The following is a 26,146-nucleotide window of genomic DNA, read 5'->3' as shown; positions in this document are numbered from 1 at the left end:
CAGAGGTCACATTGCTAGCAAATGGCGAAGCCAGGATTTGATCCCAGGTAGACACTGCAAATACAGCAGTGAGGCAGCTCACCCCTCTTCCCTTTTGAAGAGGAAACTGAGGCTAATTAATAATTTACTTGCTCAAAGCTAATACATAGTGGAGCTGGAGTCCCACTGTGGCGGTCTGAGCTGTTAACCTCCCAGCCATGATAGCTCATTCATCCAGACGTGACCTTCAGCTGTGAGAATGATCTCTGGCCTTTGCAGTATCCCTTCGTTGAGGGACAGCATGGGAAAACCTTAGTGGCGGCAGGGGGTGGTTGCTCAACACACGTTTGTGGAATAAACAAGAAAACGAAGATTGCCACACTCCGTGGTGTCACAGTAGGCCAGAAGGTGCATTTTACTGTTGAGTAATTCTAGATAAAGACAGGAACACGGTGTTTATAGGCTGCCCTCGATGGAGAACACAGAAGCCAGGGCAGGGAGAAATCCGGGACCCTGAGAGAGAGGCCAGCAGGAGGGCACCTGGGACCCCCAGCGTGGGAGAAGCCGGGCCTTTCCGCCAGCAGGGCTGTACCCCGGCTGGACGGGCCGCTCGCCTGCCTGCATCCCCCTCTCCCGCCCCTCTCTCGGCTGCGAAAACCCACAGGAACCCCGTGCGGCCCTCGATAAATATTTGTCCAACGTGTGGATGAGTTAAGGCGAGGGAAGGGGCGTGTTTTGAAAGTCCAGCGGTGTCCTCCCCGCCGACCACACCTAGGAAGTCCCTCCCAGATAAAACCGTCCCCGCCAGCCTCCTGCCCAGGCAGAGGAGCAGGCGGCCTGGTGGCAGGGCCTCCTTCGGGTCGCGCGGAGCCATGCCCAGGTACACGGTGCACGTGCGCGGGGAATGGCTGGCCGTGCCCTGCCGGGATGCGCAGCTCACGGTGGGCTGGCTGGGCCGCGAGGCCATCAGGAGGTACGTCAAGAATAAGCCGGACAACGGCGGCTTCGCCTCGGTGGACGACGTGCGCTTCCTCGTGCGCCGATGCAAAGGCCTGGGCCTCCTGGACCACGAGGACCCGCTTCAGGTGGCCCTGGAGGACAACGAGTTCGTGGAAGTGGGTGAGTGGCCGGAGGGCGGCGGCCCAGTCCCCGCATCCCTGGGAGGGAGGTCCTGGTGTCCTCTCTGCCCTCCGTGGGTGGGGCGGGGGGGGGGGGGGGGTCGTGCTGTCTCTTAGGTTCCAACAATAACCTGGAGAGGGCAGGATTCTCATCCCCCTTTTACCACGAGGCAGCAGACCCAGAAATGAGGTGGCTTACCTAGAGTCGAGCGCTAGGAAGTAGCAAAGGCAACATCTGAATGAATGCCTCTGCAGGTACAGAATCATTTTGAAGATCCTTCTGCCCTTCAAAAGCACCTCAGCGGACTGGAGGCCAGTGGCCTAAGCGGTTCGGATTTAATACAAAATACAGCTGGGGGTGAGGATGGGGGTGGGGGTGGGCATTAGATCTTGAACTTCCCTGTAAACCCTGGTCCACACCTGACACCTGCCTCTCTGCATTTCGCCGTCGTTTGTAAAGATGCTGGGAGCACTTGAAGGCCTCTGAAGTGGTTTTAAAGCAGCCATTTCTATAGAAGTCAGAGGCAGTGGAAGAGCCCTTTCTTGGTTTACCAGCAACAATGCGCGTCTCCTTTGCCATCTGTAAGGAGCCTGTCTCGCATTCTTGTTTCAGTTATAGAAGGGGATGCCATGTCTCCCGACTTCATTCCATCACAACCAGAAGGAGTTTACCTGTATCCTTTCCTGCAGGCCGGTGGGTCTGCGCTGGGGGGCTGCCCCTGCCGGTGATGGGGTGGGGGCTTTCTCACGCTACCCAGTGTTTTCCTTTACCTGGCTTCAGATACAGCAAATACCGGGAGCCTGAAAAGGTAAACTTCCAGCCGCTGTTCATAAAGAAAATTAAGTCCCCCTCACTTAAGGAGGGGTGGAGCCAGCAAAATTTTTGAGTGAACACTGTCAGGACGGGGCTTTATCCTGCTCCGTGGAGTAGGCAAATGCATTAACTATGCTCTTCCATTGCTAGCCTTCTTTACTCAGCCTCCTCTTGAGCAAGTGGTCGTTTAAACTAGGACATGAATGTGTCAGAGCAAGGGTAAAATCTCTCGGGTGTCAAAATGTAGTTTTGTTTGAGGCTTCCCTACGCTCTTGTTCAAGCGCCAAGCTGCTCGAGCTCATGGAAGTTCCCTTCTTTTGTGCAGTACATCGCCTTAGATGGGGACAGCCTGACCACAGAGGATCTGGTCAACTTGGGAAAAGGACACTACAAAATAAAGGTATGGGGGAGGGCAGGGGAAGGATGTCCTCTGACCTCTTTCACTGCGTATGGAAGTTTTCAACATGCTCTGCTTTGACCAATGTTTTCCTAGCTCACCCCAACTGCGGAAAAGAAGGTGCAAAAATCCAGGGAAGTCATAGATAGCATCATAAAAGAAAAAACTGGTATTGTTTTCTCTTTGTGTCCTACAATTCTTTTTATTAACCGAACAAAACGGCCTGCATCTAATTGTACAATGTCTGTTTTTTTGTTGTAGTTGTTTACGGTATCACTACAGGTTTTGGGAAATTTGCCAGAACTATAATTCCTGTCAATAAGCTAGAGTAAGTCTGATTCCCACCCTCCTTAGCAAACACAAGCATTCACATGCCACCTGTCCCCATCTTTGAGACTTCTTTCAACAAGAGAAATAATTAACATTTGCCCCAATTTACAGATGAGGAGGATAAGTCTCCTGTTAACTTGTATACGAGTTGGCTTTGAAAACACAGGCTTGCTGGTTTCTTACATTGCATCACGCTGCCTTATTCTGCCTCTCCAAAGATTCAACTGTTCTTTCCTTCATTTTCCCAGCTGAGGAAACATTTTCACAGCAAGGTATCTAAGAGGGTTTTTTCCTTTTCTCTTCCAGAGAGCTGCAGGTCAACCTAGTACGTTCACATTCTTCAGGTAAATCATTCCAAACAGAGTGAGGCATCCTGTAACAGCCACGAATAGCTAATGCATTCCACTAACTAGTGCCAATTCTGCTTCAGGGGAGGAGGGGAAAGAGGAAAGCATCAGACAAGACCACCTTTCAGCTGAATCTGAGAAAAAGGAATGGACCAGGTGGAGAGAAGGGGTTGGGGCAGGAGCAGCTATGCTATCATGTCAAGAGTGGTGTATTTTTTTTTTTAACGTTTATTTATTTTTGAGACAGAGAGAGACAGAGCATGAACGGGGGAGGGTCAGAGAGAGAGGGAGACACAGAATCTGAAACAGGCTCCAGGCTCTGAGCAGTCAGCACAGAGCCCGACACGGGGCTCGAACTCACATACCATGAGATCGTGACCTGAGCCGAAGTCGGACGCTTAACCGACTGAGCCACCCAGGCGCCCCAAGAGTGGTGTATTTAGGGAACGAAATTAAGGCTGGAACTCAGGGAATGAGTTGGTCAGGATGAGATGAGATGTCAAGAATCCAGTCCCACCTGATTGCAAGGGAGCTTGTGCTGAGGAGTCTGGATGCTATTCTAAGGGTGTTGGGGAGGGTGGGGCTCACTGAAACATTCTAGGAAAGAGAACTAAGAAGGCAAAACTGGGGCTTCTCCTTTTTCTAGAAGATGGGACTTTAACAAACAGGACAATCAGGAAGGAGAGCAGTGCAAATGCGTCTTGACTGAGTCAAGTCTCTTCTTGACAGTGGTAGGAGACTGGACTAAAATGGAAAAAGATTTGAGAAATGGAGGTAGAAAAGATTTCTAGAAGAAAACATTAATTCCGTTTTGCAGGTGTTGGGAAACCACTAATCCCTGAGAGATGTCGGATGCTCCTGGCTTTAAGGATCAATGTCTTAGCCAAAGGATACAGTGGCATTTCCCTGGAGACCCTCAAGCAAGTTATCGAAGTATTTAATGGTAATGCCATGGATCCCCAGACTGACCCTCCCCCGAGGCTGGGCATATACCACAGGTAGACTTGGTTGATGGCAGGGTGACGACTAACAGAGACAAGATGACATAGAATAATGGAGACAAATGGAAATGGGCTTGGTGAGAAGGAGACTACCTGAGGGGACAGGGGTGGGGACAGAGATGCTTACTCCTGTGTACCTTCAACTCACACTTCATCACCCTTCACTTAGTATTTGGTATCTTTAAGTCTGGAACAAATCCCTCAAGTCTGGCCCAAAGCTCAGAGCTGGAAAGAACTTTTAATTCAGCGATGCCCAGATGTGGTTAGAGAAGTTGCATCAAATCATCTGGGAAACACAGTGATTCCTGGATGTCCATCCCAAAGACCAATTCAGTAGTTCTGCTTAGTGCCTGGGAATCTGACATCTTAATGCTCCCCAGATAGTGGAATACCCAGACTTAAATGACTGAAACTTAACTTCTTGCAAAGATAAAACAGAAGCATCAAAGAGATCAAAGACTTGCTTCTGGACCAGGAAGCCATCTCGTGCCAGGATACAATACAGTTCAGCTCTTTGGAGCTTACTTCTCAGGGTAGAAAAACTCCAATGTGGAGACAAGATTTGAAATGCTTAGGAGGCCACCGTCCCTTCTCACAGATAAAGATGAACATCATAGATCAGCGCAGGCTCGGGAAACTCTTTGGGGTGAAGGTATATGGGGTATCTATGGGTAGACATGGCTGTGCTGAGCAGACCAGTAGTGATTCCACCACCTGTCCTCCCACCCTGGTCTTCCCTACAATCGCAGAAAGTACATCTCTGGTTGTAAACCTACCTATGCTTTATAGGTCAGTCTAGGACCCCCCTGGGTCCCTAGAGTTCTGAGAATTCCCTAGGTGAACTATGATCTGGAAGCTGGCCTGTGGATGGCATTGCTTCATGCCACTAACCTTATCTACAGATGGAAAACACACTGCTATAGGAGTCTGAGTTTACTTTAGAAAGAACAGGACTTTTTTTTTTTTTTTTAACTGAGAATTTCCTCCAAAACAGTACATGTCTGTTTATAAGTGGTGGTGAGGTAGTAGGCTGGGTGCCTAGGAATCTGGGCAAAAGTAGAAACAGAGACTATGCTGTCTATGCTTACCTCCTCAGAGAACCCCTGTGAATACTTTGGTGTGCCTTATCCTTCTAGAATATTTTATAATTCTTTTCTAATGTTAAAATTTACATGTTTCCAAACATTCTCCAATAGTGTTTTTTTCCCCCAATAGCTTTTAATGACTGCACACACTCTTTGGTTATATGAGAGTCTCTTAATTCTTTTTTTAAAATTTTTTAATGTTTATTTTTACAAGAGAGTGAGAAAGCACGCACAGGGGAAGAGCAGAGAGAGAGGGTGACACAGAATCCGAAGCAGGCTCCAGGCTCTGAGCTGTCAGCACAGAGCCCATGAACCATGAGATCATGACCTGAGCCAAAGTCAGATGCTTAACCAACTGAGCCACCCAAAAGTCTCTTAATTCTATGTTGACATCATTTCTAACTTTTTGTTCTTTGAAGCAAGGCTGTAATGAACAACAGCTAACTCCTGATCTTTAAGATACATTGTTACAATTCCTAAAAATTTCTAGGTCTGATTAGGACATGCACAGTAAAAGCAAAGGGGCAGAGGACCAAGGAGGAGGAAAAACTTAAAGGAATAGATAATCCTAATGGGGATATGGGTTTCAGATCACCTTTCTTCCATGCAGCCTGATTTGTATTAGTCCCCTATGTACCGTGTCCCCCAACCAGCTTCACACAGCAAATCTGAGCATGTCCTGGCTAAAATCTGTAATGTCCCTAGGAAAGAGTCTAAACTTAAAAAAAAAAAAAAAATGTTTCATATGCTGTACCTTTCATCCTTATGCTTTATCCATTCCATAAATGGAAGCTTGTACCTCCCACTCCCCTTCACCCATTTTGCTCCATGCCCCCACCCCCATCAACCATCAGTTTATTCTCTGTATTTATGAGTCTGTTTCTACTTTTTTTATTTTGTTTTTTAGATTCCACGTATAAGTGAACTGGTATTTGTCTCTGTCTCACTACTTTCATTTAGCATAATACCCACTAAGTCCATCTACATTGTCACGAATGGCAAGATCTCATTATTTGCTATGGCTGAGTAGTATTCCATCGTATATAAATACTACCTCTCCTTTACCCATTCATCTAGCAATGGACATTTGGGCTGCTTCCATGTCTTGGCTATTGTAAATAATGCTGCAATTAACATAGGAGGGGCATATGTCTTTTCAAGTTAGTGTTTCCATTTTCTTTGGGTAAATAGCTGATAGTACAATTACTGGATTATGTGGTAGTTCTGTTTCTAATCTTTTGAGGAGATTCCATACATTGTCTGCAGGGGCTGTGCCACTAGTCGTACACAAAGTTTCTCTTTTCTCCACATCCTCACCGATACTTGTTGTTTCTTGAGTTTTTTATTATAGCCATTCTGCCAGGTGTGAGGTGATAGCTCACTGTGGTTTTGATTTTCATTTTCCTTATGGTTAGTAATGCTGAGTATCTTTTTATGTGTCTGTCAGCCTTCTGTATATCTTCTTTAAAAAAAAAATGGCTATTCAGAGCCTCTGCCCACTTTTTAACTGGATTATCTGGTTTTTCTGATGTTGAGTTCTGTAAGTTGTTTGTACATTTTGGGTATTAACTCCTTATCAGATATATCATTTGCAAACATCGCACAGTTGGTAGGTTGCTTTTGCATTTTGTCGATGGTTTCCTTCATTGCGTAAGACTTCTAATTTTGGTATAGTCCCAGTAGTTTATTTTTGCTTTTGCTTCCCTTTCCTGAGGAACCCATATCTTAAAAAACGTTGCTAAGGCCAGTATCAAAGTGATTACTGCCTATGTTTTCCTTCTAGGAGTTTCATGGTTTCGGGTCTCACATTTAGGCCTTTGGTCCATTTCACATTAAGTTTTGGGTGTGGTGTGAGGAAGTGGACTAGTTTTCCCAGCATCAGACAAGCCTGTCTTCCCGTCATGTATCCTTCTCTCCTTTGCCATTGATTTATTGACCATATAGGCATAGATTTATTGCCGGGCTGTCTAGTCTTTCCGTTGATCTGTTTGTCTGTTTCTGTGACAGTGCCACACCATTGTGATTACTACAGCTGTGAAGTGTATCTTGAAATCTGAGATTGTGATAGCTCCAGCTTTGTTCTTCCTTCTCAAGGTTGCTTTGGCTATTTGGAGTCTTCTGTGGTTCCATACAAATTTTAGGACTCTGTGTTCCAGTTCTGTGAAAAACGCCATTGGTGTTTTGATAGGAATTGCCCTGAACCTGTAGATTGCTTTGGCAGAATGGACGTTTTAACAATATGAATTCTTCCGCTCCACGAGCACAAAATGTCATACCGTTTGTGTTGGCTTCCGTTTCTTTCATCAATGTTTTATAATTTTCAGAGTACAGATATTTATAGTCTAAACTTAAAGCAGCTTATAAGGGAAGGAAGGCTTTTTGTTATTGGGAAGGTGCTCTCTCCCACCCACCCTTATTCCCCTCTGCCTTTTTATAGCAGTGCAGCCAGGTTCATTAAGCATTAGTTGTGCTCCAGGAACTCTTTCCCCAGGTATTTGTGCCATAAAGTGATACTACATCCTATTGGGAGAGGTTGGTCTCGCTGGCAAAGTGAAGAGAGCCACAAGTAACTGGTGCCTACTTCTCTCCCAGCCTCCTGCCTGCCCTACGTTCCAGAGAAAGGAACGGTTGGTGCCAGTGGAGACCTTGCGCCACTCTCTCATCTTGCTCTTGGGCTAATTGGAGAAGGGAAGATGTGGTCTCCAAAGAGTGGCTGGGCTGATGCTAAATACGTAAGACTTTAATAACTTACATTCTGCAGTAATCTCCCTAGGCTGGGCACCGGCTGCACTTGCATACTTTATAGCACTGAATCCCTACAGCAACCCCATGAGGGAACCACCATTAGTCAAACTAGGTAAGGCTTTTAGCTTCCATACTTTACTATTGGCCCTTTGGACTTGATGGTCACCTTGGTGAAAAGGTACAGCAGTCAGTGTTAATCCCAGCATTTTATTCTGCAGCCAAAAATCTTCCAGTGTCTATCCCGGAGGCCACACACTGTTGCAAATTTATTTAGTTGCTGGTCTCACAGTATAGTGCTGTGGATCATAGTACCTGCTGTATGGCCTCTGGAAAGCAGGCTCCATTTTCCTCCAAGCTTCCACCCCAATGGCTAATCAGAAGGGCTTGCTTTTGGTAAAGCTTTAATGCTTTCCTCATCCATCTCCAAATTCCATCAGAGCAGCCCAAAGAACTATTTGAGGTGTCATCCCAGGTCAATTGCTGAGAGGTTCCCCAATGAAGGGGCAGAGGACCCAGGGGAAGGAAGAAGTTAAAGGAACAGATAATCCTTAGGAGGGTACGGGTTCCAAATCACCTTTCTTCCCTAAAGCCTGATCTTTATTTCTCTGTACAATGTTTTCCCAGCCACCGTCACACAGCAAATTCAAGCGTGTCCCGGCTAAAGCCTGTAATGCTTCCCATTGTCCTTAGAATAAAGTCTAAATTTAGACTGGTTTATAAGATTCTTGTTGGTCTAATCCCTCCCACTAAGTTCTACATTACAGAAACTGGGGGTTCCTTACAGCTGGGATGTGCTGTGCCCGGGACAGAGGGACCAGCTCGTGCTCATTCTACTCTTATTCACTCACTCCTGTTCCTCCCTCTGATAAGTCCTCTGGGAAACTTCCATCTCTGCTCCCCTGGTTCTTTTCCCTCCAAATGCTATTTGCCCTTCCTTTGTGCTATCCTACCTACTTCCTGCCTCCTAGGGCATTTCACATACTCTTACTCTGTAAACATGTACTCAGGAAGCAGCAGAAGAAAAAGTGAGTCAGTAACGTGGAAACTGAACACAAAGGACCTAAAACCCAAAATTCGGGGTTACTTCTGTAGACACTAATGCTCCTGATTTAAGTACAAAAATTATGTGAAATATAAGTCTGCTTTCAGATTAAAGAACAGAACTATAGACCAGAGGAGGGTGAAAGATCCAGTTTATGAGGTCTGCTCTTTTATAAGACAGATCTTTAGGCTTTAAGGATATTTTATTGATTCCTTATGAAATTAGAAAAAGGCTAGTATTTCATTTGATACCCATTTTTATCTTTTTAATCATTCTGCAGGTCTTGGAGGCTCATGGATTGAAACCAGTTGTTCTGAAACCAAAAGAGGTAAGGAGATTCAAGGAAAATGTATTCGTTTTAACAAGTTTTTATTTATATACTATTTTCAGTCTTAATGTCGGTCTCACTGATTTCTTAAAGTAAATGTGGCTTTCATGTTTGTTAAAAGTTTGTCACTGAAGAGAGGACTCGTCCATAGGCATTCAGAAGATTCTGCCCGCCACAAATGTTTAGGGGTTCTCTTACTTAATTCAAACTTCAAATCGGGATCTCTAAGGATCCTTAACAGATGCTATAAGTCAAGATTCCTCAGGGTGCTCTCAGCCAAGAGTCTTGGGCCAGAAATGTTTTAGGATGTCCTGTCCACAATGATGACAAGTTAAAGAAGAAATGCTGCGTAATTAGGAGCTAAAGATTTTATATGCAGCTACACTGGACGTTCATTGTTGTCTTGAGAGTGGGGATACTTAACATGTATTCCACTTGCCAGGTTTATACTAGCAATTTCACTTAGGATAGCACTTAATCCTCAAGTGCTTAAATAAGCCTTACTGCCTTGCACTTTAGAAAACATAAATAAATGTCCTTCAGCTGACGGGTTAACTTTTCTCTTAGGGATGCAAAAGATATGAAATCAACTTGTACATAGGTTACAATAAATGTAGCAAGGAGCTTCTCTCTTTCTTTCCAAAGGGTCTGGCACTCATCAACGGGACACAGATGATCACCTCCCTGGGCTGCGAAGCTGTGGAGAGAGCCAGTGCTATTGCACGTCAGGCTGACATCGTGGCGGCCCTGACCCTTGAGGTGCTGAAAGGCACCACCAAAGCCTTCGATACTGGTCAGCATGGTTCTTCCATTTGGTTGCTATTCAGTCATTCAGAGCTGGTTGGGTGGGCTGGTCCAGGTCTTTAAACATGAGTGGTGGGGATGCGTGGTAGGGGAAAAAGAGAAAACCCAAGGGCCTATGGCATACACAATACTGCCACAGCTTCATCTAAGTTATGCCACGCTTGATCCTTGGAATGACCACGTTTTACAGATGCTGACTCTAGAATTCACCCAGCGTTCTGGATCACCCAGGCCCAACTCCCGTCAAACTGTGCACTGTCTAAGGAATCTGTCCACAGGGTTTTAGAAGTAGAGTAGGATTAAAGTTGGTCTCCATTAGAAAATTGAGAGAGAAAAACCATAGAAGTTGTAGTTTACCTGGAAAGTAATGAATTTGAAAGACTCCCTACCATTCTATGTAGTAGGACAGAAATCTGCCTAAAATTGATGTAAAACTGTCTAAAACTGGCCACTGTGGAGGTTCCTTCCATTAGGAGCCTAAATCCTAAATTAGGGTAGGCCCAAGGTCTTGAGTTGAATTCCCAGGGGGCTTAACACATAGTTTGCACTCGGATATTTAAAGTAGAAAGAGTACAGTCAAAGGAAAAGCTTGTTTTTGGAGTTGAGGTTCTAACTGTGAGTGGTGGTAAGAACCCCTGGGATTTTGAAGGCTTGTGTCAGCACCATGGATGGTCCTGAACCATCACCAGTGGTAGTTTATGCTAATGGAAGAAGTGCTCAGACTTGTTCTCCATCAATTCTAGACATCCATGCTGTTCGCCCTCATCGTGGGCAAGTTGAAGTGGCTTTTCGGTTTCGGTCACTCTTGGACTCGGATCACCACCCTTCTGAAATAGCAGGTCTGGGGATGTTTTTGTGAGCGAGCTTATTTGGTTTTATGTTTTGTGGGAAAAAATTGATAACTTTGAAAAAATTGCTATCCCTTCCACCTCTTCCACAGAAAGTCACAGGTTCTGTGATCGTGTTCAGGACGCATATACCTTGCGCTGCTGTCCACAGGTAAACAAACAAAAAGCCTTTTCTTTTTTTCCCAATTCAGGGAGGGGTGAAAAGAAAAAGAGGTAAGTGTTAAAAAGTCATGTAATGGTCAATTATGATCCAAATTTCTTTACTGCCTCTGTTAAAAATTATGTGTGTCATACTTCCCTTTGTCCAATTATTTTAGTTTCTATTCTATATATTAAGCTGTTTGTTTCCTTTTGAAGTGCTTTGCTCAATTCCCTTGTACAGAAGCACAAGAGACAACTTGCTCTGTTGGTTTAGTGCCGTAACTTTTTAAAATTCTTAGTGATAACATCATCCTAACCAGTTAATGGAAGTTTACTGGTTCTCCCTTCTAGATATAGCAAGAACCAGCTTTCAGAGATGTTTGCAGGAAAGTCTAATCAAAATTAAGTGCACATCATGGTTGTACTTTATCTTCATTTAATAAGCAGATATAAACCACCATAAATAAATCTGTGAGGCTTAACTTTAGACTAAAACAATGCAGAAGACCTGAGTGGGCATGAGGCATCCAGTATTGCAGATGTTATAATTCATTTGTGAATGGCAATTAGTTGAGTAAGAAATTAACACACAACTCAAGAATGAAACAATATTTGATCTGGTGCCAGATTCTGTAGTGTAATAGGGTCCTCCCTAGAATAAATACCCTACTTCCTTTAACTCAGCAAGTTCTATTCTAACTAGTTGATCAAAAACGTCTATGGAAAATCACTAAATTAGCCCTACAGTACAAATAAATCCCAGTTTAAAACATCCTTGCTATTCGGGGTGCCTGGGTGGCTCAGTTGGTTAGTGTGCAACTCTTGATTTCGGCTCAGGTCATGATCTCATCGTTCATGAATTCAAGCCCCGCATCAGGCTCTGCACTGACAGTGTGGAGCCTGCTTGACATTCTCATTCTCTCTCTGACCCTCCCCTGCTCATGCTCGCTTGCTCTCTCTCTCTCTCTCTTTCTTTCTCTGCCTCAAAATAAATAAATAAACATTAAAAAAAAACATTCTTGCTATTCTAATAAGAGTATCAGACTCTGTGTGACAGACACCATTATCAGTGTTTTCAATGTATTAACTCATTTAATCTTGTATTTTAGGTCCATGGTGTGGTGAATGACACAATAGCGTTTGTGAAGAACATCATTACCACAGAACTTAATAGTGCAACAGACAATCCTGTATCTTTTGACTGCTTACTAAACTGTAGTTATAGAAATCAAGCTAGTAATTTTTAGATATGCTAAAGCGATCCTTTTGTGTAGTGTCTCTGTTGTTACTCCATTTCATAGACTAAGTACCTGAGGTTCAGAGGAACCTCAGAGCTGATGATTGGCAGGGGCAGGTCTGAGAACCTAATTTCCCTTCAGAGACTAACACGCTGTGCTTTCCAAACGGACTCATTAAAAGCTAATGCACATATTTCCGGCATTGGCTGAGAGGTTTCATGAAAACCTTTGCCCTAAAACCCAGTGCTGAGATTGCTGATAGAAAGATGAAAACCGAGGTCACAAGTGTGATTATGGGGATCCTGGGTAGGTTTGCATTTATGCAAGGCTTCCCGGTTCTTGTGACACATGAAACGGAAGGCAGCTTGTTAACACTTATCAAAGTATTGATCAACGAGTTATGGCTTTCCTCATCTCAAGTTTTTATTTTTGACATGGAGTGTACTCAAATCAGTATTTCCGTATTTCTACAGAGAATAGCAAGAATGCTTCCATTTTTCAAGGATGCAGCCCTTCTTTCCTTCATGGTGTGGTTATCTTAGAGCCGTCTTGTTTTTGCTATGGAATATTCTTTGAGGGTATAGTTCCCCCAGACGTTGATGTGATCACTCGGGAGTCACACTGGCAAAGTTGTCACAGAGGTACCCAGTACTGCCTTTGAAGACCACCCAACCCTTAGGAATATATGCCTTCCTATCCCATGTCGGCCTCAGTTCTTAATACGGGACAAAGTGCTGAGTTAGCAACCCTGGAAGGAGCTCACAGCTTAGTTTAGCAGACAGGTTTCGCAACAGCTGTGAAAGATTCATCACAAGACCCTTTTAGTGTGGTTTCTCTGACAAGTTTACTTCAGGATGTGTGTTTTATGTCCTCTCAGATTGTTTTACAGTTAAGTCAAATCCACACTAAGTAATCCTCAACTCACTCACCTCAACATACTTCACCCCCCAAAATGGACTAGAATTTTCATGAAGTCTATGCAGTCTGTCTCATCTGTCAGTTCTTGTCAGTTCTGGCACTGTGAGGAAAGGCATCCTTTCTACACTTAGATAATTTAGACCTGAAAGGGTATCTTATAGAGTAAAACAAAACAAAATAAAACAAAACAAAATGAAAAAAACAAAGAAAGATTTGCCATTAAATTATTGGATATGGGAGAGGGATAATTCCTTACTAAATTCTTACACTACCACTTGCCCCAGCAAAAGTTTCAGCCGACAGTCTTTTCCTTTCTCAATTAAAGACTCTTAATTATTGATGAAATTCCAATAAGGCCATATTTGAGAGTTCTCCTACAATGGTGGAGTTACTCGAAAGAATAGTCTTCTGAATTTTCCTGTTGTAGATATAGAGCACCTATTACATAGTTGCTAGATGTTATGGGAACTAAATTCAAAGTGCTATAATCTGATAGCCCGCAACCAAATTCGAAACAACTGGAGAACAACAGAACACGCTTAAGTTTTAAATAGGTGCAGATATTACTTGCTATAAGGATTCAGAGAATGGAGAGAAGACTAAGGCCTGTGACTGGGGGTGGCTTGGTACAGAAGAGCCAGCATTGGGCCTAATAGGCTCACGGATATATGTACAGAAAAGAGTAACTCCAAACTTGACTAAGTTAGTGTAATACGTGCATCTCCAGTTCCTTGGAAGTCAGAACCTGTCTCAGAGTTCCTAGTTCATAGATAATATTCTCTAGTCCAGGAGGTGAAAATTAGCTGTTTGGAATCTGCAAGGAGGATCTGTTACTGCCTTTTGTCTGAGTGCCTGTTGATCCAAGTGAAGTGCATGATACAAAGGAATGATCCTTGAGGGCATTGATATGCAGGGAGTCTAAGCTGCCTCCTACTTAGATTGGTTTGCAACAGCCTATTGGCTGCCATATGCTGTGAATGCTGGCATAGGATCACCGAGTAGAGAGTTTGAAAACGTTCCCAGGATTGATTGTTCCAGACAATTTAGTGGTTGCTCATCAACAGTCTTCATTCAGCAAATTCTTCTACGGAGCACAAGCTCACATTGCCCCCTGCCAAAAAGAGTTTGCTTTTAAACTGGCGTCCCGGTCTCTGTTCTTCGTTTCAGATATAGACCGTTTTGAGGGAAAGTACTAACCGCTAAAATTACTATGGTTGTGGTGCTTGAGAATCTCTAATCTCAGGGGAAAAAAATTGATGTTTCATGTTTTCTTGGCCCCCCGTTGGGTGTACATGATTCATCTCTAAGGTTTGGGATATTTGTTTTGTTTTTTCGGGTTTTTGTCCCTTTATGTCAACAACTGCTTGTAGAGAGAATCTCCTTCCCTCCACCCATATTTGTACAAGGGCTATCAGTGTTACAAATTAGTGGGTTGGGAAAAGAGTCACACAGGTATCCCCTGCTTCTTGAAAGTCTGCATTACAGACCTACGTTAGTACTTGTTTTCACGGACTGAAAGAAATCTGAAGCGGTAACAGCAGTATCACCAAGCTCCTTCCCTGGGAACTATACTCAGCATCTCAGCATCAGGCTGCCGGGGCTTTGAACTGTATGAGCATCTGTGCTTTATCTTAATTTATTTTGTGCATCCATTAGCAAGATGTGTCCTCTGGTATCAGAAGACTAAAAGAGGTGATTTTGAGGGTCTGGGAATGCTCAAAAATTTTCCATGTAAATTAATGGTAAGCACTTCTTCCCTTTATGCCATTTCGGTTTAGAAAAGATTATCATAGGAACGCTCTACTTTCGGATGGTGGGGGAGACCTCCACTTGCAGTGATCAGCAAATGTTATATTCAAGCCTTAACCTGTTTTGAAAGATGGTATTTGCCAGTAGGGGAGAGACTATTTCTGGAGGAAACTTCCATGGTGAATACCCAGCCAAAGTAAGCTTTTTAGAATTGCTCCTGACCCTGAAAGCATATTCCAATTTAGGCTCAATTCAACTGAATTGAGTCACTCTTTCTAGGCCCTGGACTATTTGGCCATTGGAGTTCATGAGCTTGCTGCTATTAGTGAAAGAAGAATCGAAAGGCTCTGTAACCCCTCCCTCAGCGAGCTGCCTGCCTTCCTGGTTGCTGAGGGTGGTCTGAACTCGGGATTCATGATTGCACATTGTACAGCTGCAGCCCTCGGTAAGAACACTGCCCACTTCTCAGGACGCGAGCCCGTCCTTTTTATCTGAAAGTGTCAAATTTTGTCCTTGAATGAGGTTTTTTTCCCCACCTTATTTGCATCCTACCTGTCTCAATACAAATGCAGAAGGAAGCCTGACATATTTTAGGAAAAAAAAAAAAAAAAAAAAAAAAAAAAATATATATATATATATATATATATATAATAAAATCTAAACAAAGTTGAAGTAAAACAGAATAATACCCCAATGAGTTTGTAAATAATGAGGTTTCCACAATTTCTCTGTAGGAAGCAATTTAACGTCACATACGAATGGCATGTTTGTAGCTTTTTCCCTAATCGCAATTTGGGGACTATCAGAAGGAAAAAGACAAAGATATCCATAAATAAGGTGAAACATGAATGGACCTGGATGATTAAACATTGGATACATTTCATTAGATATACTGACCTCTAAGAACATAAAGATGTGATTACGATATGCAAAAATGCTTATAAGAAGCAAGATGCCCTCTATGAGAACTGAGGTTCAGTGTCACTGATTTCTGAATTAAAACTTTAAGTAACACATCAGAACAAGGCCTGGAACAAAGGACCTGCTAAGGACTTAATTTATATTTACTCACTTCACGGTCACAACAATACCGTGAGGCAAGGCACTATCATTACCCCCATTGCATAGATGAATACCGGATGATCTGGGAAGTTAGGTGACTTACCCAACATTGAACGGCTCACAAGTAGAACTGAATTCAAACCCAGGCATTTTTGTCCTCAAGTCTATGCTCTCACTTCAATTAACGCAGATCTCATTTTAATGAGTACATAATCCTAATATGGCTGCCAAATTTAACAAATAGAAATGCAGGATGTCCAGTTAAACTTGAATTATTTGGGACATGCTTATACTAAAAAGTTACTTGTTTTTTATCTGAAATTCAAAGTTAATTGAGCATTCTGTATTTTTTCTGGCAAACCTACCCATGAGGCAGGAGATCACATGGGCACACAAGAGCATAGACTCTGGGTCCAAATCCCAGCTCTGCCATTTACCAGGAGTGTGATATGGAGGAAGTTTCTTAATCCTATTGACCCTCCGTTTACTCCTCTATAAAATGGGGGTGATAAATTTACCTAATGGGGCTAATTTGAGAGTTAAATGAATTAATGCATATAAAGCCTTAGAACTATGCCCGGCATGTCTCTAAGCAGTAAGTAAATATTAGTTGCTATTAGGATTACTCCTAACCCTTTCCTCACCAAAGCCTCACATGGAAACTCAATAAAACCAACAGAGACCCTGAATTCATGATGTCCTCTGCCGAGGATCTTCTATTTGCTCACTTAACCCCCTTATGAAAATACTTCCTTAAAGGATAGCAACTTCTCACATTAACATAGGGAGGTTGTGGTTGATTTCTAGAAAATATTAGGGACTTCAGAAAGCTTCGTTTGAATGGGTTTGGCTTCCCTAAACTGCCTATTGAAGTTGCTCAACTTGCTTTCTTTATAACGAAGTGGGTAGTTTTCTTTTGGGGGGACATGTAACTTCTCTTTCTGAATGAGACTCACTACAGCCTGCTTATCCATCTAATGGCAGGTGAAGGGTCACAGGACCTGGGCCTTGCAGTGCTGAAACCTGGCAAGTCCTGGGCAGACCAGGACGAGTTGACCACCCTAGTTCATGTAGCTAGATTACCTCAGGACCCCTTATGGCACAGAAAACAACTGAAGTCTCACTCAGCCACTCTCAGGGTCAAAAGTGTAGGGAAGAAAACGCTCTGAGTTTGGCCTTCCCTGGCTTCTGGAGCTGGGGAGGAGCTCTGGAATCTAGGTCCTCCATATTTAACGTGTTGTCTTCGAGCCAAAATTCCAGCCACCACCTGGGAGCTTATCAGAATCTCAGGCCACGCGAAACTCAACATTTGCATTCTGACAAGATGGAGCGAGTCATATGCACAATAAAGTTTGGGAGACACCAATCCGGGCCATCACTAGGATTTCCCCAGCCTCCCCAAGTTATCTCTGGCAGTCATGAAGCCTGTGCTTAACCCACTGCCTCCACTTATATGATCACTGAACAGTCTGAACTGAAAAATATCCTTGCTCAAGATCTGGGGTCCAGTCTCCATCCCCAAACACCACCCTGAATTCTAAGGCCTCCTCTGGTGATAGTACCAGTCAATTGTTCTTGAGTACTTAGAAAAGACCATCACATCTTTTTTTTCCTAGTCTCCCTAGCATGCTAAATGTTTCCTGTGTTTTCAACGGGGCTTTGTACTATTAGGGTTCCCATCTGGTCTTATCTCAGAATTCATTATTGGCTCCAAGCCCTTCTCACTTTGATACAAACCCAACCTGCTTCCATTTCCCAAAATAATTTTGGACCATCTGGTGCTTGGATAACAACCGAGAGCTCCTGGAGGGGCTCCTCCATGACGTTGGTCACGGGGAGCAGCCAACATGGCCATTTTTCCTATTAGAAGCATATTTAACTTGCACGGCCTCTTGCAGTTTCTGAGAACAAGGCTCTGTGCCACCCCTCGTCGGTGGACTCTCTCTCCACCAGCGCGGCCACAGAGGACCATGTCTCCATGGGAGGATGGGCAGCAAGGAAGGCACTTCGGGTCATCGAGCACGTGGAGCAAGGTAAACCCAGCCAGTCCGGGATGGCAAGCCTCTCTGATTAACTTCTACATCTGTGAGCCTCAAAACAGGCAGCATCAGCATCACCTGGGAACTTGTGAGAAAGGCAGACTCTTAGGCACCACCCCCTCAACACCTGCTAAAGTAGAAACTCTAGGGGAGAGAGCAGAACAATCTGGTTTAAGTCTTCCAGGTGATTCTGATGCTCGCTGAAAATTAAGAACCACACCTGCTGACCTATCAGGTTTATTGGTTGGCTTTATTTTTCAAACAATTTAAAACATATTCAGAAGTAGAGAGATTAGTACCACGAGCCCTCATTTATACCTCACTCTGACTCAACAGCACATTTGCTTCATTTTTTCTTTTACTTTTCTCAAGTTATTTTCAAGCAAATCCCATCACATTATTTTCTTCCTGCATTTTTATCGACCATGATGCCATTATCACATCCAACAAAATCAACAAGTCTTGGGGTCACTGATAAGTCCATATTCAAAGTTTCACAATTGTCTCAATGCCCTTACAGTGGGTTTTTTTCAAATCTAGATTTAAGGCCCACATTTTAAATTTGGTGTGTTAAAGGCTTTACGCTTCTTTTTATCTAGAACGGTCCCCTCTCCCTTTTTTTTCTTCATGCCATGGACTAGATTAAAAAAAAACAAAAAACAAAAAACAAACAAAAAAACAGGTCAGTCTTCTGTTAGAAACTGACATTCTGGATTTACCTGTTGGCTCCCTTATGGTGTTACTTTTAACTTGTTCTCTAGCCCTTGCATTCCCTGTATACTGCGGTTGTTCCTAAAGGCTTGACAAGATTCAGATCCAAACCTTCTGGCAGATACTTCTAGGGTGGAACTGCGTTAGGCCAACCTCTCTCTGCCTTCTAAATTACTGCTTGTTTTGTTTACTGTTTTCTAAGTTTATGTATGTATGTATATATGTATGTATGTATTTAGAGAGAGAGAGAGAGAGAGAGACAGAGATTGCACAGGAGCAGGGAAGGGGCAGAGAAAGAGGGAGACAGAGAATCCCAAGCAGGCTTCTCACTGTCAGCACAGAGCCTGACACAGGGCTTGAAACCACCAACTGCGAGATGATGACCTGAGCTGAAACCAAGAGTCAGACACCCAACCAACAGAGTCACCCAGGCACCCCTTGTTTAGCTTTTTAATTTTTTTAACGTTTATTTTTTGAGAGAGAGAGAGAGAGAGAGAGCAGAGCGCAAGCAGGGGAGGGGCAGAGAGAGGGAGACACAGAATCCAAAGCAGGCTCCAGGCTCTGAGGTGTCAGCCCAGAGCCGGATGCGGGGCTCGAACTCACAAACTGTGAGATCATGACCTGAGCAGAAGTGGGAGGCTTACCCGACTGAGCCACTCAGGCGCCCCCTTGTTTTGTTTTGTTTTGTTTTGTTTTAAAGGAATTGCCTTCCTTTAAGCATTGTTATCTAAGCTCCTAAATTTTTGCAACTGTATTGGAAGCAGTTGGCTGACAAGAGTATCACTACGGTAATTCCCACCTTATCCACGGGGAAAACGTTCCAGACCCCCTGTGGATGCCCAACACCACGGGTAGTACCAAGTCCTACGTATACCATGTTTTTTCCTATACACACATACCTATGATAAAGTTTAATTTATAAGTTAGGCACAGTAAGAGATAAGCAAGAACAATAAAATAGAACAATTATAACAATATATTGAAATAAAAGTTATGTGAATGTGAACTCTCTCAAAATACCTGACTGTACTCACCCTTTCTTGTGACTATGAGAGAGGACAAAACGCCTACAGACGAGATGAAGTGAGGTGAGTGTCGCAGGCGTTGTGACGTAGCGTCAGGCTTCTATTCACCTGATGATTCGCCAGAAAGAGGAACCTGACAAATCATCAGGCTCACCTGCTTCCACACGGTGGTTGATTGCAGGCCACCAAAACTGTGGAAAGCGAAACAGCGGATAAGCAAACACTACGGTATTTTAAGATAAATGTGGGAGAGCTGAGTATTCTTGTTAACAGCTGTATTGAGATATAATTTACATACCATACAATCACCCATTTAAATTGCACACTTGAGTTGTTATTAGTATATTCACAGAGTTGTGCCATCACCACCACAAATTTTAGAACATTTTCATCACCTCAGAAAGAAACCTCGTACCGTTTACCTATCCCTCTCCTATTGTCCCACCCTGTCCCCGGGCTTAGGCACCCACTGATGTACTTTTCTCTCTCTATGGATTTGCCTATTCTGGACGTTTCATGTAAGTGTCATACAATATATGGCCTTTTGTATCTGGCTTCTTTCAGTCAGCATAATGTGTTCAGGGTTCCTCCATGGTGTAGCATGTATCAGTACGTCATTCCTTTTTATGGCCACACATTCCCTTTTATGGATTTAACACATTTTGTTTATCCATTCATCAGTTGAGAGATGTTTGGGTTTTGTCTGCCTTTTGGCTGATATGAATAATGCTACTATAGACATTTGTGTACAAGTTTTTACGAAGACATATATTTTCATTTCTCTAGAGTGGAATTGCTGAGTCATATGGTGACTGACCTCCATCTTTTTGAGGAACTGCCGGACTATTTTCCAAAGTGGCTGCACCATGTTGCATTCCTATCTGCAGTGTTTGAGAGTTCTGATTCTTCCACATCCTCACCAACACTGGTTATTAACTGCCTACCGGAGTGTGTTCCTAATGTTCATTCTTGAGATGGTCTCCCCATTAAACATGTGGCTCTGGCCAGAAGGTTAAGGGGACACCCTTATCAGACTCCTATCCAGATCGGATCTTCTAGCCAGTTCTTCAGCAAATTAACCTTACTGTCAAAAGACACCGAATCAAGGCCCCATCATCTCCTTTTGATTGATATCTCCTTGTTTTAACTACAGTTCTTCCATAGTCACCACATACAATAACCCGGGTGAACTTCTTAAAATGTAATTTTGATCACACCATGTTCCTGCTCAAATTTGCCAAGTTTCCTCATCGTACTCCAAACAAAACCCAGCCCCCTTCCTGTAGCCTACCAGGATCATGCGTGATCTGGCTTCTGGCTCTCACTCGCACCTGTCTCCATTCCATTCGATACCCTGGAGCCACAGTGTTATTCTTGTACCTGCCAGTACCTCAGCACCTGTGTCCTCGCTGGTCTCTCTGCCTGCAACATTGTTCCCCAAGGACTTCACATGGTTCACTTCTTCACTCTCTTTGTAGCTGTGCAGATTTCACCTCAGATGCCTTCCCTGTCCACCCCAGCTCAACTTCTTAAAGTTTCCAATACCTTACATATGAAGTGAGGGGACTAGACTAGAAGATGTAAAGTTTCTTCCAGGTCCAAAATAGATTCATTTATTTCATCCTCTCCTATTGTGACTTGTCTGTACTCACCAGAGTTTGTGATGCGATTCATAAATTCTAAGATGGAAAGTCAAATATTTTCAATATTCCATTTCAGTTAACCACTTAAATGGTTTGATCAACGTTACACTTCTAAACTATTTTTTCTTGGCAAATAATGGAATCCAAATGTAGAGAAACTTAGATGTCAATATTCAAAGCCAATCACAAGGTATGGTACATTTAATAAGTTCTTAGCTAGGAAAAACCTGTGTAAGGATTGTTTTATCAAGAAGCCGAAAGTTGGCAAAGTACCAATTTCTAGGATTGCATTTTTTTAAATTTTTTTAATGTTTATTTATTTTTGTAAGAGAGAAAGACAGAGCAGGACCAGGAGAAGGGCAGAGAGAGAGGGAAACACAGAATCTGAAGCAGGCTCCAGGCTCTGAGCTGTCAGCACAGAGCCCAATGCGGGGCTTGAACTCAAACCGTGAGATCAGGACTTGAGCCCAAGTTGGGATGCTTAACCGACTGAGCCACCCACGCGCCCCTAGAATTTCAGTTTTAATGGGCCTGGGAGCCTTTGAGTTTGAAGGTTTGAAATGAGCACTATAGAATTAGTCCCAGCACAACAAAAAACTCATTTGCTCATTTGCTGGCTCCTTCAATCCTTTGATGAAAGTCTATTGCCAGGTATTTCAAGCCAAAAGAAATAGCAAGACTAAAAACAAATTGAAATTTATGCAAAGGTGGAAATAGGACAAAGATATCATCCATCTTGATCAGGTAAAGTAAGAAGTGGGGGACTAAGACATTTAGCTGGATAGTGTTCTCCTTCTTAACATTAAACATACAGCCAATAGGTTAGAAAAGCAAATTTAAGATGGTAACCAAACACCAAGGCAGCTTTATTCTACCACTAGACAGAGAACCGACTATCTCTTAGTTGGCTGGCAGTGTCGACTTCCTCGTGAGTTATATCCCCCCAGCACGAAGTCAGGCTTTAATCATCCCTCCACCTTTCTTATTGTAGTGCTGGCCATCGAACTTCTGGCAGCCTGCCAGGGCATAGAGTTTCTACGGCCCCTGAGAACAACTACTCCTCTGGAAAAAGTATATGACCTGGTGCGCTCTGTTGTAAGGTAAAGTCAAACAGGTCCCTGGAGATGCCATCATTTCAGATCTGTGAACCCTGGCAGTGGTGAATGTTTGGCTGATGGTTTGATGTACTTTCTCTGTAGGCCCTGGATAAAAGATCGCTTCATGGCCCCAGACATTGAGGCAGCGCACAGGCTGCTCCTGGAACAGAAGGCAAGTTGGCCACTTGGCTTATTTCTTAGTTTTGGGTCATTATGGGAAAGCAAAGTGGGAGTAGGGAGTGAAGAAATACTGTCTTATTCTTTTGTTTCTCGTCTATGCCTTGGATGTGAACAAAAAGGAACTTGGGCAACTTCTTGTGCAACTTTAAAAAGCTGTCTGATAACCACTTAAGTGTCCTGTGTTGCACCCAAACATTAAATATCTAATGACTAGAAACTGAAATGATTTTAAATGGAGTTTGGGACAGGTATTCATCGGGAGAAAAAATGAGATGAGAGTTTCATGGATCTCCTTCACCAAGAGCATTCTCTTTCATTCAAAAGTATGTTTTCTGTGATGCTATCACCACCACCTCCAATTGGTCCAATGATTAAATAGACCCGAAGAGAAAACGAAGTCCCAGGTTTTTACTTCAAAGGTCTATAGGTCTGTCTAGCGCCGTGGGGTGTCCTACCCTATCATCACCCTGATTGAGGTCCTACAGGTTCTCTTTACTGCTTATTTCCTCTGGTTTCATTGACTAGAGATTTCTCTGATAGGGACAGATGCCTCATAGGCTGACTCGTTTTTTAAATATATTTTTTAAAGTTCTTTAAGCCTTTTGTAATAATTTGTGAGTATCATGTTCTCTAGAATTTCTTGATTTCCCGTGGAACCATTGCTCTGTTCTTGGGGAATGATTTTTCCTTTTGATCTTCACATCTGTCATTTCTAAGTGTGCCCTACACCCTTTGAGGGGACGCCCCTTGCTTGCTGCCAACTTTGGTGCACATCGAGAGGTAGATGAGAGAGGTTGGCCTTTTTTTATTAATTGAAATATAACTGACATATAACATATTCATTTCGGGAGTACAACCTAATGACTTAATATTTGTATATATTGCAAAATGATCACCACAATAAATCTAGTTAACATCTGTCACCATACATAGTTATAATTTCTTCTTGTGATGAGAACTTTTAAGATCTAATCTCTGAGTAACTTTAAAATATACAATACAGTATTATTAACTATAGTCATCATGTTGTGTATCCCCAAGATTTATTTATTTTATAATTGGAGGTTTGTGCCTTTTGACCCCCTTTATCCATATCGCTCACCCTCCAACCCTCCCCCCCCCCACCTCTAGCAGCCACCAATCTATTCCCTCTATCTATGAACTCAGTTTTTGCCATTGTGGTTGCTATTTATATTCCACACATAAGTGAGATCATACAGTATTTGTCTTTCTGTGACTCATTTCATTTAGTATACTGCCCTCACGGTCTATCCATGTTATCACAAATGCCAGGAGTTCCTTCTTTTTTATGGATGACAACACACACACACACACATACATACATACCACATTGTCTCTATCCATTCATCTGTTACTGAAAACCAAGTTCAGCTGTCCATCGCTTGAAAGGCCAATACTCAAGAGATGAGTTTTGATTAGAAAGGAATATGAGTTTTATTCAGGAGGCCAGCTACCTGGGGAGAAATAGACTCTTGTCCAAAAGCCAACTCCCAGGTTTCTGCCTAGCACAGAGGTATTTAAAGGGAGTTAAACAGTTAAGAGAATACAGTGGTCTATGACATTTCTTACTTACATGCAGACTCAATGATGTCAGCTACAGAGTTATCTCAGTATTTAGAGGTTGTGGAAGAAGTTCCAGTTTCTTGATGCCCCGGGGAGTGGGGGAGCTGCAAGGAGGTCTGGTTTCTTGGTACCCAGAGGTTGTGCAAGAGTACTTTGTTCTTTTTTTTTTTTTATATTTTTTTAATGTTTATTTATTTTTGAGAGAGAGAGAGAGAGCGACAGAGCGAGAGCAGGGGCGGGGCAGATACAGAGGGGGACGCAGAATCCGAAGCAGGCTCCAGGCTCTGAGCTGTCAGCACAGAGCCCATTGCGGGGCTCGAACTCACGAAGTGTGAGATCATGACCTGAGCTGAAGTCAGACGCCCAACTGACTGAGCCACCCAGGCTCCCCAAGAGTACTTTGTTCTTTCTGCAAAGGAGGGCAAGATCCACAGATGACCAAAGGGAGGTCAATAATCACTGTGTGATCTTAAAAAAGAAAAACATTTTGCTAAAACATTGCTGGGCTAGTTGGAAAGCCAAGGTGGCTCCAAACATACTTGCTGGCCTCTGCAGGTGGGGAAAGTTCTTGGTCCTTCATCCCCCAAGGCCAGTGGCCGGCAAATCTCAAAAGAAACAAATTAATTCTGTTATAGATCAAGGGCCTTAGGTGGGCAAGCAAGAAGTGTGTTACCTTAACTCAAGTTAACTCTTAAGACTGGGTGGAGTTGTTATACATCTGTCTGTGGACACTTAGGTTGCTTCCATGTCTTGGCTATTTGCAAATAATGCTGCAATTAAACCTGGAGATGCACGTATCTTTTCGAGGAAGTTAGCCTTTGAAAGAATATATTTTTTAAGGTAATACAAAAGAACAGGAAATCCTCCTTGGTTGTTGGCAGCAAGCTGATAAAAAGCAGTTGTAAACCAAAAACAGGACCTTAACGTGAGAAGACATGATGCTTGGAAGAGAATAGGTTGGTGGGTGGAGGTATAAACAAGGGTCTGAAGCACGCTTCTCAAACTGTGATGTGCGTGTGAATCTCCTGGGGATCTTGTTCCAGATGCTGCTGCTGCTGCTCCACAGGTCATACTCTGAGTAGCAAGGGTGAAAGGAATAGAGCACACACGGCACGGAAATCTGGCAAATGAGGAAATCCACCGCCTTATTCAAAGCTTGTTTTAGAAAACACACGGTCATCGTTTAAGCAACTTTCTTTAATGCTGTCCACACTGAATTCTCTAGGCTTTGTGTGTTTGTTAGCTTGTTTTGCTTCAGAAGAGTAAGCAGCTGAAAACCTTCATGGTAACTCCAGAAAGGTTTCAGACTAGCTTTGCACAGTGGCAGTATCGTAGCCAATGAGGTTTATCCGAGGTGTGATTATTGCTAATAGAAAGGTTTCACACTTTGTATTTTAAAATCTGTTAATGCAACCAAAGAGCAGTTGACACAGATCGTATGTCAAATGGCTTAGAACAAAAGCAAGGAAACAGCCGCTACGTGTCTAGTCAGCGATAGACGTTTTGGTCCTACGAGGTTGATGTTCCATGGCATGTGAGAACAGTGTCCTCAACATTTTGACTTTGTTTTGTCCTTTTCAGGTTTGGGAAGTAGCTGCACCATACATAGAAAAATACAGAATGGAACATATTCCAGAATCCAGACCAGTTTCTCCAACGGCCTTTTCACTGGAATTCCTACATAAGAATTTCATCAAAATCCCAGAGTCTGGGGATCTTTAATGGGCTTTGTCATGGATTAGCAGATCAGATGGTACTTTAACAGGAAGCAGTATTATGCTGAGGAAAAGACCTGAGAACTTCCCTGGGTAGATCAACCCATTATTTTATTCCGTTCTTCTAAAACCTACTTTGGTTAGGCTGGTGACTGTATTAGTTGCTGACTGTAGCGCCGTGTTCTTGTTGACTTGGTTTGAGACAT

General features: G+C 43.2%; 1 protein-coding gene and 1 pseudogene across 1 annotated transcript; both read left to right on the top strand.

Annotated features, from left to right (window-relative positions):
- The first annotated feature begins 433 nt into the window (after positions 1-433).
- On the top strand, positions 434-26,146 carry HAL (histidine ammonia-lyase). Its single transcript, XM_042947430.1, has 20 exons — positions 434-1,098; positions 1,711-1,771; positions 1,879-1,906; positions 2,237-2,311; positions 2,405-2,477; positions 2,570-2,636; positions 2,945-2,982; positions 3,803-3,928; positions 7,664-7,803; positions 9,139-9,186; positions 9,832-9,979; positions 10,734-10,829; positions 10,931-10,989; positions 12,089-12,169; positions 15,015-15,080; positions 15,164-15,329; positions 17,845-17,979; positions 22,356-22,464; positions 22,564-22,633; positions 25,807-26,146. Exons 1-20 carry the CDS (start codon positions 852-854, stop codon positions 25,945-25,947), a joined length of 1,974 nt encoding a protein of 657 aa, XP_042803364.1. The 5' UTR covers positions 434-851; the 3' UTR covers positions 25,948-26,146.
- On the top strand, positions 25,535-25,652 carry LOC122225653 (annotated as a pseudogene).

This window comes from Panthera leo, chromosome B4, assembly GCF_018350215.1.
Source record: "Panthera leo isolate Ple1 chromosome B4, P.leo_Ple1_pat1.1, whole genome shotgun sequence".
Taxonomy (NCBI): domain Eukaryota; kingdom Metazoa; phylum Chordata; class Mammalia; order Carnivora; family Felidae; genus Panthera; species Panthera leo.
The sequence above is the reverse complement of the archived record's forward strand: the minus strand, read 5'-3'. Positions and strand labels throughout refer to the sequence as shown.